Below are 16,929 nucleotides of genomic sequence, written 5' to 3'. Positions count from 1 at the left end.
CCGCGCAGCCCGCGGCCAGCACGAACTGGTTGATCATGACCTGGTGCCGCAGCTCGTCCATGTTCACCGACATGGCTCCGGCCGCCGCGCGATCCCGGCTCGGCGGCCGCGGGAGGCCGGCCGCCCTCGGCTCGCGCTCGCCGCCGCCCGCCCGCGGCCTCCGGACCCTCGCCGCACGCCGCACGCCGCCCGCCCGGCGAGTGTCCCGGTCCGGCTCCCGCGGCCGCCGACACCACAAACAACGGCGCGGGGCGGGGCCGGTGTCCAACGTTCGGGGGCCGCGAGTCGCCGCCGCTGATTGGCCCGCGCCGCTCGGCCTGCGCCCGACTCTGGTGCGGACGTTCGATTCGAATCCTGCGGCCTGCGGCCCGCACTGTTTCTCTTTTCGCCCGGTCGCGCCCATTGGCGGAGGTCGGCGCCGTGGGGCTGCCCGGCATTGGTCGGCCGCTGTGTTTTGGCCCGTCCGGGCTCCTGGTTGGCCACGGCCGGGAGTTTGGGGCGGAGCCGCGCGCGCTGATTGGCCTCCCGTGGGCCCGTTTGAACTCAACTTGAAAACCTTGAGTGTCTGCTGATTGGCCGAGGGCCCTGTGTTTGCTGTTGTAGGCTTGGGGGTGGTGCGGCCAAGTTCATTCATTACTTCATTGAAACTGAACATGCTCAGCTGGAAAAGCAAGACAGAGTGGCTTTGACTCATTTCCTCTGAAAGATGTGGTCATCTCGAGACACAGAATGATCAAAATGGAAAACAGACAGAGGCTTTGCAGTTGCTCAAGTCCCAAAATTGTTTATTTTTTTAAGACTTTCAAGCAGCTCTACTTTTTTTTTTAGCCTTTTATTGAAATATAAGGTACCCGCTTTCTGCCTCCTTTCAGTCACTATCCTCCCCAAAGGCCGAACAGTCTCTTCCTGGTTTTTAGACCAAAAACTTTGCTCTCTGAAGATGTAAACCAATGTTAACATACACTAAGCATAGTTGCAAAAGGGAAAAGTTAGTGACTTTTTCAGTCATTAATATCCCAAGCCGGGAAGTTTTCTTTTTCTTAAATCCGTTGAACTAGCTGAAGTTTTAATTTCTACCATCTTTCTAAAAATAGTGTTTCTAGGGGCGCCTGGGTCGCTCAGTTGGTTAAGGATCTGCCCTCAGCTCGGGTGATCCCCGGGTGCTGGAATGGAGCCCCTTGTCCAGCTCCCTGCTCAGCGGGGAGTCTGCTTCTCCCTCTGCCCCTCCCCCCCTTGCTCTCTCTTCAAATAAATAAATAAAATCTTAAAAAAAAAAACAACAGTATTTCTCTCAACCCTAGCTATTTATTTATTTTTTTAAAGATTTTATTTATTTATTTGACAGAGAGAGAGATAGTGAGAGCCGGAGCACAAGCAGGGGGAGTGGGAGAGGGAGAAGCAGGCTTCCCGCCGAGCAGGGAGCCCGATGCGGGGCTCGATCCCAGGATCCTGGGATCATGACCTGAGCCGAAGGCAGAAGCCTAACCATCTGAGCCACCCAGGTGCCCCCAACCCTAGCCATTTAAAAACAAGATTTGTTTATGTGTGCTGAGCTTCCATCTTCTGGATAAGGATGTGATCCTTCAGGGGTGCCTGTCTGGCTCAGTAGGAAGAGCATGTGACTCTTGATGTTGGGATTGTGAGTTCGAGCCCCACCTTGGGTGTAGAGATTACTTAAAAATAAAATCTTAAAAACAACAAAAAAAAGGGGGTTGACCTTCAGGGCTGTGTCTGGGAATTGTAGGCGTGGGGTAAGAACTAGGAGTTGAAGCAGATGGAGGAAGGGGCAGAGAGGTTACAAAAGTAAATATTGCTAGGGATTCACTGTTAGAATTTCTGTTTCTGAAAAACTTAGCAAGTTTTGGATCTGAAATACCAATCCCACGGTATATTGAAATTAGTTAAGGGTCTGCAGAATAGGAGGCTAGAAGAAAGCAAGCCATGGTTCTATTTTGACTTTGCCTAAAGTGAATGTAAGTCTCTAAGAAAACTTGACCATATAAAAAAATATATATAAATAAGAGAAAAAATTACACCCGATGTTTATGTACTGATGAAAAACAGCCTTGGGCATTATAATGAGCTTGTCCCATTTAGTTAGTCTTTTTGTTTGTGTGCTTGCTTGTTTGCTTGTTTATTTTGAAGGGGAAGGAGTCAGCTTTTTGACTGCTTCTTTTGCCATAATGAAGTGCACACGGGCTGAGCCCCAGAGTGTGGCTGGAGAGTCAAGTACAGCTTGCAGCCCTTCCCTTCCAGTAATTGCAAGGTGAAAACAAAAGTGAGCAGCCAGCAGCTTGTATTGCAGGGAGCTCAGGCCATAAGCAGCCTCAGAGCAAGGAAGTACTGACATTGTGGGGTTCCAGTTTTCACAAGTACATACAGATGGCAAGCATGCCACGACCATGAGTGGTAGGATTTACCTGGGCAGAGGCATTTCAGCCTGCAGGATCCCTTGGGTCTTAATTAAGAAGTTCTCCAGGAAAACCAGCATCCTGAAAACACCAGAATTGCCACCCCACCCCCTCCACACCCCCAGAGAGAGGGAGAGCAACAGAGCTCTGTCTCTGATCTTGGCTGTGAGAGGTGGGAATGCTCAGTCAATACTTTGTCTTCTGAGTATCTGGTTGGAGATGAATTCGGGTATGGCTTCCCCTTCTCAGGCTGGTTAACACAGGAGTGTCCCTGTCCTGGGAGCGCAGGGAGAATGAATGAGGTCATGTTTGTAGAGGGCTTTGAGCTGCTGGGATGAAAGCAACTCTCCAAGTGCGAGGTATTATTAACCGAAGGTATCATTATTTTAATCTGAGAGGACAATGTGCGGCAGGTAAAACAGAGCAATAAAAACCTGCCCATTAATAACAAGTCAAACAGTGGTAGCCTCCATTGATGGAACGAGGAAGAAAATCCTCGTTCCATCAATGGTCTGAGCTATAGAGGGAGCTGAGACCTGGAAGAGAGACGGTCACAGCCGATATTTCCTGGGGCGGCTCCCAAGGATGTTGTGAATGTAAGTCGGGGAGTGGGTGCTGAGACAGGCAGCAATGGCCAGACCACAACAAACCACCACCACCTACCGAGCACTTCCTGTGAGCCAGGCACCTTTCTAAGAGTTTAATGTCAGTGAACTCATTTCAATCTTCACAAGAATCCAGAGTCCCATTGCACAGCCGGGCAGGTAAGGCACACAGGAGGGGAGGAGCCTCCGCAAGGTCACAGTAGTAAGGGGTGGAGTGAGGCACGGCGTGGGGTCTAGTTCCAGAACCTCATGGTTACCCCTTATGGCTCGCCCCCTTCCTTCGTGCTGGAGAGGTTGCCTTTTCCACACGAGGGCTGTCAAGAGCACTGGGATTTCCACTGGGGATACTTGGACATGAGTGAGCCCCCGATGGGGAAAAGGGGACACCAGCTGTCTTTGTATCTTCGTATTTCTTGTTTCCCTATTGCTGCTTCAAGTTGCCAGAACAAAAGGACAGGTGGCCAGGAGAAGCAGAAAGAAGTTGGGGGAAGGCGAGGGAGGGTGCGAAGGATGCCCGTGCCAGGATGAGAAGGCAGCACAAAGGCCAGCAGCACTGAGGCCCCCCTGGGCAGCTGGCTGAGGCTGGACAGTCCGGCCCGGGAAGCGGGGGCTCAGGTGCTGACCGGTGGGATGGCTCCCTTCCCCTGTCTTGGACTTCCAGTGCTGCTCCTAGCTTTTGTTTGCTTCCCGCAACCTAGGTTGTGGTACTACTTTTCGGTGAAAATTGATGCTATTTCTACTATAGATAGTGGGTTAGGTAGACCTTGCCACTTCGAAGCATTAGTTTTTTTTTCCCTCGTCTTTCTCCTTAAAGAGGATGGGGGCTAGTGCAGGAGTGCTCCCTCCACTCCAGGCAAATCCCAGTTCTCCTCTGTGATAATTGAGATTTATGTCTATTGAGAATGTACTATGAACCCAGCTCTGTGCTAAATCCTTTGTTTGAATTACCTTATTTAATAAGGTAATTACCTTATTTAACAGCCCAGTGAGGTGAGGACTGTGCCTATCCCCAATTAGCAAGTGAGAAAAGCAGGGTCAGAGGGGCGCCTGGGTGGCTCAGTCAGTTAAGCGGCTGCCTTTGGCTCAGGTCATGATCCCAGGGTCCTGGGATCGAGCCCCGCATCGGGCTCCCTGCACGGCGGGAAGCCTGCTTCTCCCTCTCCCACTCACCCTGCTTGTGTTCCCTCTCGCTGTCTTTCTCTCTGTCAAATAAATAAATAAAATCTTAAAAAAAAAAAAAAGCAAAAAAACAAGCAGGGTCGGAGAGGTTAAGTGACTTGCTCAAGGTCACTCAGCTAGCTCCGGGTGGAACTGAGCTCTGAACTCAGCATGTGTGTTTGCCCCCAAAGCTGGTGCTCTTAAATATCATAATCTACTTTCTATCCCTGCCTAGCCCCTGGCATCCACCTTATCTCCTCCCTTGGTGTTACTAGAAAGATAGAAAAGGGGACGCCTGGGTGGCTCAGTCGGTTAGGCGTCTGCCTTCGGCTCGGGTCATGATCCCAGGTCCTGGGATCGAGTCCCGCATCGGGCTCCCTGCTCCGCGGGGAGCCTGCTTCTCCCTCTGCCTCTGTCTCTCTCTCTCTCTCTGTCTCTCATGAATAAATAAATAAAATCTTTAAAAAAAAAAAAAAGAAAGAAAGATAGAAAAGTGTGTCTGGGTTGTTGGAAGTAGGAGGAAGGTCAAAGCCATTCCGCAAGTGATGAGTTCATGCTGGTTTACACCAGATTACATTTTCACCAAATGTCACATGTCCCCCAAAGGACAAAGGCCATACCACTCCCAACGTAGTAAATGGCATTTCCTAAAAGCAGCACTGGGGGCCTGCACTCTGTCCTGCGCCAGCCAGCTGGGTGATAAGGTGGCCCCACCTCCCATTGCCAGGGGAAGCCTGCTTCTCCCTCTCCCACTCACCCTGCTTGTGTTCCCCCGATGGGGAAAAGATAGGTGTGTCTCATGGTAGGTGAGTCTCTGACAAACTTTCGAAGGGACACCGGAGGTGGGGTCTTTGCCAAAGGGGAGAGAAAGGCAGGGTAGAGAGACAACTTTCTAAGGAAGGTTCTCCTTCTCAGGGGCCTTCGTTGTCCGCTTGGACTCAGGCTCCCAGCCACTTCCTCTCGATGGTCTAGGAATTGACTGGCGTGGAGCTGGGCCTCTGTAGCCTCACCCTTGCATTCAAAAACATGGGAGATCCATTGCTATGGCAGCTGCTGACTTCAAGTTTTGAGGCAGCCTTCTTACCTGACCCACGCTTTTTTTTTTTTTTTTTTTTTGAGAAATATATCACACACCAAGAGTTCGTATATAATCTCTGCGCGGTTTGAGGAATAATGAACAATCACCCACGTACCAACACAGAACCTAAGATGTCCAAGACTAGTACCTTTGAAAACTCTCACGTGAGCCTCCCCAAAAGCATACCTTCCTTTCCTCCCCAGACCTTAATCCTCAAATTTGCATTAATCATTCCCTTGCTTTTCTTTGTCCTTTACTCCTGTATGTATGTATCTCCAAACAATGCACTGTGGGTGTGACAGATTGATTCTTTTGCATACGTGGTTCACCCCTTCTGCCCTCCATCCCTCTCTTCATTAACTCTGCTGGGTGAGCTCTGTGGACCCCGCGCCCCCACCCTTTACCAACATGGGTCTCTTGCAAACAGGGCTGGCTCTCTTGTTCTCTCTTCCATGACCCCAGACAGCAACTCTGATCCAAACTAGCAATCATAGATGGTAAGAAGATAGGAGGGCTCCTTGAGGGAGGAAGAAGTGAAGCTGGGAAGGATTCAGGTAGATAGAAAGGAGAATGAAAGGAATTTTCAGAAGAGAGAACAGTACGAACCAAGGCACAGAGTTACTTTGAAAGTGAGTTCATAGCAAGGAGTTTTCAAGCATCTTTTGGGAGGCATAGGGTGGGGGCGATGCTAAGCTTGGATAGGCAAGGGTTAGAGTGGACCCTCTGTGGGCTGTGGGGTAGGAGGGGGTGGTTAGTATCCTTCCCTTTGTTTCAGAAAAATGGCACATGCTTTCGCAAGGTGGTGCAGAGACTCCTCAAATTAATCAGGTCAGGCTAAGCTATGTTCAAGTAAGTACAATCCTAAAATCTTACTTCTTACCAATACAAAGTTTGCTGCAGTTGGGTGACTCTCAAGAAGAACTGCCCTCTGGGCAATGACCTGATGACCCCGACTGTGGGAGTTTCCACGATCATGAAGCTCCCACCTGATAAAGCCCTTGGGTGGCTGCCTGTTTTTATAAATAAAGTTTTATTGGAACCCAGAGTGTGGCTGGAGAGTCAAGTACAGCTTGCAGCCCTTCCCCTCCAGTAACTGCAAGGTGAAAACAAAAGTGAGCAGCCAGCAGCTTGTATTGCAGGGAGCTCAGGCCATAAACAGCCCCAGAACAAGGAAGTACTGTCATTGTGGGGTTCCAGTTTTCACAAGTACATACAGATGGCAAGCATGACACGACCATGAGTTATTTGTTTCTGTATTATCTATGACTGCTTTTGTAATACAGCAGAGCTGAGTAGTTGCAGTATGGATCACAAAGCCTAAAAGGTTTCCTATCTGTCCTTTGCGCTGTGTGGAACATTCCAGCAGGCAACATGAGCGCTGGAGAGTCGAGCCTTGGCAATTACGTGTTTTAGCCCAAAAGTAACACACCTCTGTTCACGGTTCCTTGTCCAGAAGAATCACGTGGCCTCTCCTAATCCAGGGGGAAGCAAGAAATAGAGGAGACCAGGGTATTGATAAGCATTATTACCATCTAACTGCCATGTGGCTTTTCCACAGGCGCCAGGCTGCTGGGCAGCGAGGATGAGCCTATTTTCACCTGCTTATCTCTAAATCCCAGAGGCCCAGAGGGAATTTACATGGCCTACGACTCGAGCAGAGCGGAGGGCAATGTTGAAGAGGTCTGGAGTTTCTGATGAGTTGCTGCTTGAGGCTTCAGGAATTTTCAGGAACACAGGAAGTCAGGGCAAGTCCTGGAAGAGACGTGTTTGGTTAAAATAAAGTCCCTGATCTTTTTTTGCAAGTTTGGCAGTGATAGGTGCCCTTCTCCTCTAGGAACACAGGGCACCTTGGGGTGAAATTTGGACGTGTGCTATTTCCTGACCCCAAAGCCCAAGCCACACCGATCATTTTTTGGACCAAGCACGGGTGCTGTAAATGAACCCAGGGCAGCGTTCTGCATAAAGAGGAAGGAAGTATTTACTGAGAACGAGAGCACTGCATTGTACACAACAGAATTGGGAAACCACCAGAATGTGCCTCATCACCAGCAGTGCCCAGGCCTGGCCTGCCCCTGGGCCCGGAGAGCAGTCAGAGAAAATCCCTCGTCCTGCCCTTCGGCAGCCTCCAGACCAGAGCTGCCCCACTGACCAGACTGAGTACGGAGCCCAGTCAGCAGAAGGGACTGCTCCAGGAGATAGGGCGTCTGTCCAGGCCTGAAGGCAGTTATGAAGTACAGCATCCACAGAGAATATCTGCCAGAGCTCTTGGAGAGAAGTTTAAGGCCAAAAAGGATTTCTATAGACAAGAGGACATGGAGTGTCAAAGGGCTTGTTGAAAAATGGCCCCAAAGGAAAAAAAAAAAAGGTCCTAGTTCAGATAAGGAGGTGATGTAGAAGGAAGTGGGTAGGACAAAGAAGACAGATTAAATATGGAGGGAGGCAAGGCAGAGGTGGGGCTGGAGGGAGGGCCCCGGGCATTGCCCTTTATTACTGGTGCAGCTGCAGACGGAACCACTCTGCTAACTTGGGGACCAGCAGGCCTGGTACTGGGACAGGCTTCCTAAGGAAGCTGGTAGGACAGGCAGTCTGTGGGGAAGACCGGGGGCTTTGGACTCAGATGAACCTCAGGCAAGTTCCTGCTCCCTACACCTTCTTGAGGGAGCTTCGGTTTCCCCACCCAGGAAATATAACAGTGCTAATCTCTTCGGCTTGTTTTAAAGATTCAATGAGATAATCCATTCAAAAGTGCTTGGATGGAGTGATTGCTCAAAAATTATTATTCTTGGGGCACCTGGGTGGCTCAGTCGGTTGAGCAACCAACTCTTGGTTCCAGCTCAGGTCATGATCTCGGGGTTGTGAGATCGAGCCCTGCATGGGCTCTGAAACTCAATCCCTCTCCCTCCCGCCCCTCCCCCCGCCACATGCTCGCTCGCTTTCTCAAATAAATAAATAAAAATCTTAAAAAAAAAAAGAAAGAAAGAAAGAAAAATTATTATTCTTTGGGGCACCTGGCTGGCTCAGTCAGTAGAGCATGCGACTCTTGATCTTGGGGTTGTGAGTTTGAGCCCCATATCAGGTGTAGATTCCTTAAAAAGAAAAAAAAAGCTTAAAAAATGATTATTCTTCATATGTATTTCAATAGCCATGTGCACTTACATATGGGAAACAATGTATCCATTGTTTGGTTGGGGGCGGGGGTGCATTCCAAGAAAAGTAAGACCAGGGGTGGCAGGTAAACAGGCTCAGGGAGTGGGCAAACCCTGATGGGCAGCATTTGATGGTTTCTGTGGTTTAAATAGTCTCTTTGTGGCCAATTTCAAGCTACTAACAGTTTAACACCTGGCTGGCAAAATTCCTGTACAATCAACTCTAGAGAGCAGGCTCCAACCCAATGAGCTTTCTCTCTAGTTAGCAAATGACACATAAGTGCAAAGTTAACAATAGCGATCCATAGATACACCCCCTGCCCCCAGTCCACAGAGGACTGATCCAGATCCGGAGCTAGAGGGCCATTTAGGGGTGGCAGTCCCTTTGGTGCAGGGACTGAGGCTGTTGCATTTGGGGGAGGAAAAAGCCTGGCTTTTTCTCTGGCCATTCAGCAGCTACCACAAGTGTGATGGGTAAGATGTGTTCCTGGCATTTTGAGTTCCCAATGGGCACGGAAAGATGATATCTCAGGGGATCCAACCCCTGGGCTCTGCCTCCGAGCTGTGGGGCACCAACCTCCCTTTCACCATATGCACACTGAAGGCAGGGCCTTGAACACACGTCCTGGCTCTGAAATCCCAGAATTCTGACATAAAAAAATGCCTTGGGAATTCAACCACTTCACAAACAAAAAAAAATTTTTTTTTTTGATTAAAAAAAGTTAGCATTTATTGAGCACCTGCTGTATCCCTTGCTGTATCTTCCTGCTTTCTATACCTTGTCTAACTGAATGTTCAAATAGCACTTTGCTATTCTCATGTCATTTATACAGGAGGAAGGTAAGGCTCAGGGAGACTGAAGGACTTTCCCAGGGCACAGAGACAACAGTAGAAGAGCTGGGTTTTGAACCTTGTCCTACATGTAAGTATCAAATGAGTTATACAGAAAATTATTCGTGCAATAGGACTTCTAAGAAAGAAGAGTCAACGGTGGGCCAGGGTTCTCAGAGGCGGCTTCATAGAGAAGGTGGGATTTCAGCTGAGGGGATTCACCTCTGCACACATCAGTCGCACCTATAGAAAGGTTTACCATGAGCAAACACATGAACAGGAATGATAGCTACATTCACGGTACAAGTGGGTTATATGAGAAGCAGAGGGAGGAAATACCTCAGGGGTAAAACACTTGTCTTGTTTAAGGTAATAGGGAGCCACTGAAGGTATATGGGCAAGGGAGTAGCATACCAGGAAAGTTAACCCGAGAGTGATTTTTTTTTTTAAGGATTTTATTTATTTATTTGAGAGAGAATGAGCAGGGGGGAGAGGCAAGGGAGACGGAGAAGCAGGCTCCCAACTGAGCAGGGAGCCCGGTATGGGACTCCATCCCAGGACCCTGAGATCATGACCTGAGCCGAGGCAAACACCTAACCGACTGAGCCACCCAGGTCCCCCACCCCAGGGTGATCTTTAGAGGCAGGACCAAGAAGCAGGAAGACTAGAGAAAAAGCTAATGAAATCGCCAGACCTCTCTTCATACATAGATTTCATCTTGGAATAAAAGATAACAGTATACAACTAAGCAATATAATAAATATACACCTCATGGTGCATAAAAAAGATCTAGGGCTTCCAACAGTACTGTGAGAACCAAAACTGTAGGTAGTACCTCTGTTTATTACTCGGCAGGCTCGACACAGAGTCTTTGAAGCACCCTAATGAGGATGGTAGTTATCACTTAAATAAACAAGCAATTAGCTCAGGAATAAATGTGTCATTGTAAATTAAGTCCTTGAATCTCTGGCCTGTGGTGGACTTTAGCCCATACTCAGGCTTTAGCAGAGACACATCATTAGTGCGTATAGGACGCTTTTAACCCACTTGATAAGAATCTGATCTGATGGGCGCCTGGGTGGCTCAGTTGGTTAAGCGACTGCCTTCGGCTCAGGTCATGATCCTGGAGTCCCGGGATCAAGTCCCGCATCGGGCTCCCTGCTCGGCAGGGAGTCTGCTTCTCCCTCTGACCCTCCTCCCTCTCATGCTCTCTGTCGCTCATTCTCTCTGTCTCAAATAAATAAATAAAATCTTTAAAAAAAAAAAAAAAGAATCTGATCTGACCCTCCGTAGCTGCTCTCACTCCCCTCTTCTCATCTGCTGGGCTTTGGTTCCTGTGCCTGCAAGGAGTTAGGTGACGATCTGACCTCAGTTCCAGTTTCTGAGGAGTGGAGGGGGAAGTGCAGCTGAGAGAAGCTCACGGCTTTCTTATTCCTACTCAAGCATGGTTATGGACAGCTTCCATGCAAACGCAGTGTATTGCATGTCGCATCCGCACTGTTTGTGTTGGGTTTCTGAGCTTTTCCCTTGAGTTGATTTGTCTTCTTACATTGGCCCTAGAACACAGCCTACCCTGCAATAAAAAGAAACCAAACCAGCAGTACGCGTTTCGCTTAGCAAGACCCAGTGCATGGATGGAGCCTGGGATCCCCGAGTTCTGAGCCATGCTGCTATTTGTATGCCTTGGGCCAGTCCCTTCCCCTCCCCAGGCTGCTGCTGCTTCATCTGTCAGGTGAAGGGGCTGGACTAGATGACCTTTAGACTTCTTCCAGATCTGATGCTCCCACCAGGACATGCATTGTCAAGAAACCCTAGGAGAAGGAAGAGAATTCATTCTCATTTTCTTCCTTTGAATTTCTAAGTAACCACAGTTGATCATTGGTTAAAGAGGGGTACGAGGGCTGTCGCCACGCTGCCTCTCTCACACTCTGGTTTCTCTGGGTCGCGGGAGACAGAGGCTGGGCTTTTTGCCTGCCTGGTGTGTTTACCTGAGAAGGGCAGTAGGGGCAGCCGAGTGGATACTGGGCTGAAATAGCAGTGCATTCTTTTCGCACTGACTTCATCGCGCAGAATGTGCAGCCCCAGATGGGGCTGAGCTCAAAACCAAAAGCAGGGCTGGGCAGATGAAGGCAGAAGTGAGTGTACTGAAACTAGCTTACAGGGTCTGGTATTTGATAGAACGATCTGGAAGTCAACTAAAATAGGGGTGCCTGGGTGGCTCAGTCAGTGAAGCGTCTGCCTTTGGCTCAGGTCATGATCTCGGGGTCCTGGGACCGAGCCCTGCATCTGGCTCCCTGCACAGCAGAGAGTCTGCTTGTCCCTCTCCCTCTGCCCCCCACTCGTGATCTCCCTCCCTCCCTCTCTCTCTAAAATTAAAAAAAAAAAATGGAAGTAAACTAAAATAAAGTGCAATAGAACAGACTCTCCTAATTTCTTTCTTTCTTTTTTTTTTTTTAAAGATTTTATTTATCTATTTGACAGAGAGAGACACGAGAGAGGAAACACAAGCAGGGGGAGTGGGAGAGGGAGAAGCAGGCCTGCCGCGGAGCAGGGAGCCCGACACGGGGCTCGATCCCAGCACTCTGGGATCATGACCTGAGCCGAAGGCAGACGCTCAACGACTGAGCCACCCAGGCGCCCCTCTCCTAATTTCTTTAAACTAGTCCTTTAATAGGATTAATGTCCCAGGTCCCTCATTTCTGCAGATGCCAGATGCCCAGGCAGCAGGGCTAAAACTAGGGACAGGTGGTTGAGGTGCCTACCTGGGCCTGGCAGTGAGCGTGAGCGCCACGTGAAGGTCACGCACCCTAGCACCTTACTCTCCTCACCCTGGGCTCGGCCACGCAGGGCAGCGTTAAGCATCGTCTTTCATTTTGGTCTTAAATGGACAAGTAGATTAAGAAGCTACAGACCCAACTGAAGTTTGCAGCCCTGTGAACAGTTCTCCTTTGTTAGCTGCACACAGCTGAGGAGGAAATTAACAATGAGGAATTCACATTTGGCAAGAAGCAAAATATGAAAGCCTGATTGCTGGCTTCCTAATGGACAAGGTTATTTTCCTCAACAGAGAGCGTTAGGTCACCCGAGGAACCATCTGCAGGGTCCAAAAGCATTTAGGATCAACCCCTCTGCCAGTGTCAGCCTAGTCCACTGATCTGGAGTAGGATGTGAAATTCTCTTCTGGTTGTTTTAGCTTTAATCCACTGAAGCCATGGCCCAAGGACTGAGAGTGGGATCAGGGGCCATGTGTCGTTGATTGGGCCCTATCTTTTGGAGAGACCTGCACTCACTCAGAACAGCCAGAGGTATAATCTTCCTATCACCCTAGCAGGGACAGAACGGCCAAACCAACAGCAAAGAAGGGGTCTGTCTTAGCCCCAGCCCTTTTGGGTCCCAGATACATCCCCCCACTTCACCCCTTTCCCCTGCTGTCTTGGGAATGCTGTGCTGCAAACAGGGCTGCATCTGTCAGCTTTTCACTGGCAGGCTATCTCTCCTTCCTGTTACAGGAATCTGTGAGAATCGTTCAAATGAGTGGATTGTCACAAAGGTGGAAAATGCACATCTGAGCTGAAATCAGGACAGCCCAAATGAGCAAAATTGAAAGCTCTAAGGGACGAGCTGACCTCGAAATTACTCTTACCCTGTGCTTCCCCCACCCGCTTCTCCTTTGTCCCTTAGACCCAAGGTTGAGAAAAGCTGGGACCTGATAAAATGTGTGGCTTTTCCCTCCCAGCCTTGAGTGGATGCTTAGAGGAAACCCGTGAGACCCTTAAACGCTGGGTTCTCTGCGGAGATTCTCCCAAGGGCTGCTTGTGTAGCATGCAAATGGAGAGGATGCTGTGAGGACGTTTACACAAAGGATGCCTGGTATTTGCATGTAATTTCCCCACGCACCCTGTGCCACCCCTCACCAGACCATTTATTCAAGTTAAAAGCATTTTTATGGCTCCCTTGATGGCAATCACTTCTGGATTTTTCCTTTGTCTGTGCCGCTTCTCCCTCAGGCCCTCTCCCTGGCCCAGATCTCCGGCAAGGGAGCCAAGTGGCGCCAAGGAAGGACCAGAGAGGAATGCAGGACTGGCCCCCAAGAGGTGGCTGCTCCAAGGCTTGGTTGCATATCTCTTCTTTGCCCTGGGCACTGACTGAAGTTCTCTTTTCCCAAACAACAACACTATGTGATTACATTGTAGAAAGTGGGACTTGAACTCAACTCCCAGAAAGTCTCTTTGAGCTACAATTTTCTCCAAACTATCCCCTATCCCTTTCTCTTCTGCCTCATGAGCCTAGAGGGCTGGTTATCACTTCTTTTTGTTTTTTAAAATTAATTGAAAAGAATTTTTTTTTTGAGTAGGTTCCACACCCAATGTGGAGCTTGAACTCACAACCCTGAGATCAAGAGTCACATGCTCTACCGACTAAGCCAGCCAGGCCACCCTATTACTTCTCATTTATTTATTATTTATCTATTTATTTATTTTTCCTACTATTTCTTTTTTAAAGATTATTTATTTATTTATTTGAGATAGAGAAGGCAAGCACGAGCGGGGGGTGGGGGAGGAGAGGGGCAGAGGGAGAAGGAGAAGCAGGCTCCCCGCTGAGCAAGGAGCCCTATGTAGGGGTCGATCCCAGGACCCTGGGATCATGACCTGAGCCGAAGGTAGACGCTTAACGACTGAGCCACCCAGGCGCCCCCCTAAAGATAAATTCTTTTTTTTTTTTTTTAAAGATTTTATTTATTTATTTGAGAGAGAGAGTATGAGACAGAGAGAGCACATGAGAGGGGGGAGGGTCAGAGGGAGAAGCAGACTCCCTGCCGAGCAGGGAGCCCGATGCGGGACTCGGTCCCGGGACTCCAGGATCATGACCTGAGCCGAAGGCAGTCGCTTAACCAACTGAGCCACCCAGGCGCCCTAAAGATAAATTCTTAATAAAATAAAATTACCTGGCCCTCACTGGCTGCTGTGAAGAAGCAATGAGTGGATCAAGGCTCAGTTAAAGAGAAATAATAGGAAAAGGGGCCCCTGAGTGGCTCAGTTGGTGAAGCGTCTGCCTTCCACTCAGGTCACGATCCCAGGGTTCTGGGATCGAGTCCCACATCCGGAACCTTGCTCAGCAGGGAGCCTGCTTCTCCGTCTGTCACTGCTCCGCCAGCTTGTACCCTCTCTCTCTCTGACTAGTAAATAGATAAAATCTTAAAAAAAAAAAAAAGAGGGGCGCCTGGGTGGCTCAGTTGGTTAAGCGACTGCCTTCGGCTCAGGTCATGATCCTGGAGTCCCGGGATCGAGTCCCGCATCGGGCTCCCTGCTCGGCGGGGAGTCTGCTTCTCCCTCTCCCACTCCCCGTTTGTGTTCCCTCTCTCGCTGTGTCTTTCTCTGTCAAATAAATAAATAAAATCTTTAAAAAAAAAAAAAAAAAAAAAAAAAAAAAGAATTTATCTTTGAGTAATCTCTACACCAAACATGGGGCTTAAATCACAAGCCCTGAGATCAAGAGTCATATGCTCTACAGAGTGAGCCGGCCAGGCACCCCAGGGCCAGGTTACTTTACAGACGAGAAGACCGAGAATTGGTGAACCGAGCTTAGTTCAAAGTTATGTAACTGGTTAGGGTCTTGATTTGTCCAACTCAAAGTCAGTGCTTTTTCTCCATCTCTGTTTCTTCGATTGAAAAATGGGGGTGGTAAGAGCACGTACTTCATAGGGTTACTATGAAGGATGAATGCTTTAATATGTAAAAGCGTTCAAAACAGGGCCTGGCAGAGAGAGTGTTCAATAAATGTCCACTAATAGTACTGTGCTATGCCTAGTTTTTCTTTTCTTTTCTTATTCTAAGCATTGGATTCCTGACTCATTTGTGGGAGGAGGAACCAGTTAGGCTTGGACAGTGTTATCTAAGATGAGGAATGAACCCGTTTCCCAGACTCAGAGCAGGCTGAGTTGGGACCAGAACAGATCCTTGCAAGCAACAGAACTGAGCTGCCCTATTGAGCCACATCCCCGCCTGGCTCTGACTGAGACCCTCAGATTCGGAGAAACCCATAAAGAGGATGGTGCAGGATGTTGAGGGCAGGAAGAACAAAGGTTTCCGAGCAGATCCCAAGATGATGAGGCAACATTTTACTCTGCAATGTGCTGAAGGCCTTCTATTTTGAGGTGGTTCTAGATTCTTCATGACTGATATTGTACCTATGGTTGCTATAAGGTAGGGCCTGCATGAGGGGAGAGGAGTATCAAGAAGGACATCGGTTTGCTGCCAGAGATATGTACGGAAGCCTTCCAGTGGTTAGGGCCAGGGGCTGGAGGGAGGGCTCTGAACTCTGCCAGGTGCTTGGGAGAAGGCTGCCCACCAGCTTGTCTGGGCCAGGGACTTGACCTGTAGCTCAAGCCCCTCTTACAGCATCAGTCAATATAAATAACAGCAATGCGTTCCTGCCATCCTGGGGACTCTGGAGAAAACCAAGGCAACTGGGCTTCGGTGCCTTTAGCACCAGGTCTGTTGCTGAAAAGAGGGCAATGAAAAATGCAAAATGGAATCAAGAAAGAGCCAGACTCTATAAAAAGGCTTAGCGAACCTAATCAAGGGAACTGAACACTCCACACTGTACTTCAAACATTGTGAAAAGTTGTTTAAGTCATGTTCTAGCAGCTGAAATTTCTGCTGATCAGTCCACTCTCTCAGAAAAAACCCCACCAGACCCACAAATAAAATAAAAGGTTTAGGGGCGCCTGGGTGGCTCAGTTGGTTAAGCGACTGCCTTTGGCTCAGGTCATGATCCTGGAGTCCGGGATCGAGTCCCACATCGGGCTCCCTGCTCGGCGGGGAGTCTGCTTCTCCCTCTGACTCTCCTCCCTCTCATTCTCTCTCTCTCAAATAAATAAATAAAATCTTTAAAAAAATAAAAAATAAAAGGTTTAAAATACAGATGTCTATAATTAAGCTTTAGAACGTCGCCTTCTGCCTGTCCAACCCTCCCACAGTCTCCTGTGCTTTTATCAGGAGGGGCCCCTTGTTCTGCCTGGCCCTATTTGCGTTCCCCTGCGTTGACTTTTCGCACGCAGGCCTCCAAAGTTTCCAAATGATGCAATCAGAGGTTGGATGTCTTGATCTTATCTTGGGCTGATGCTCTCCAAACTTCAGAGCTACAGGAGCCGCCTCAGGGACCCAAAAACAGAGTGCATGGAAAGAGTTCGGCGCTCTGAAAGGAGCTACGTGAGAGGGATGGCGACATCTTCCTAGCGGGTTACCGGTATTGAGTAATCTCCCCGACCCCTGGGAGATGGGATCAGCAGGGCACTTTGGGGCAGAGGCGCTGGGGGGCAAGAGAGATTGCTCATGCCACGCAGTCCTCTGCTGCGAACGCAGTCCTCTGCTGCGAACGCACTCGGACCGCTACGGCTGGGGGCCGGGGTCAGGGCCCGCAGGCCGGGGGCGCCCCTCTGCCGGCTCCTGACCGCCGGCTCGCTGATGCCAGGGGCGGGGCTGGAGCAGCCTTCCCTCCGCCGGACGGCCGCGCGCCGCCTTCGGGGGGTCTGGGAGAATGGCGAGCAGCCTCCGGGCCCGACTGTCGTCCGACCCGGAGTCCCCCGGCCCCCGCCCGTAGCCTTGAGCCCCCGGCCGGCTCCCCGCGCCGGGACCGCCGCCGCTCGCGCCTCATCCCGCCGCCCATTGGCTGGCGCGCCGCCGACGCCCCGCCCCGCC

General features: G+C 49.7%; 1 protein-coding gene across 1 annotated transcript in view; it reads left to right on the top strand.

Moving 5' to 3' along the window:
* The first annotated feature begins 35 nt into the window (after positions 1 to 35).
* RNF157 (ring finger protein 157) overlaps positions 36 to 16,929 on the top strand; it is a 96,481-nt gene continuing 79,587 nt past the window's right edge. Inside the window, exon 1 of the mRNA XM_044921398.1 lies at positions 36 to 411. Within this exon, the coding sequence (XP_044777333.1) occupies positions 36 to 411 (376 nt within the window). The remainder of the gene's footprint in view (positions 412 to 16,929) is intronic.

This window comes from Neomonachus schauinslandi, chromosome 15 (genome assembly GCF_002201575.2).
Source record: "Neomonachus schauinslandi chromosome 15, ASM220157v2, whole genome shotgun sequence".
NCBI lineage: Eukaryota > Metazoa > Chordata > Mammalia > Carnivora > Phocidae > Neomonachus > Neomonachus schauinslandi.
Note: the sequence above shows the minus strand (reverse complement) of the source record. Positions and strands in the feature narration are given on the sequence as shown.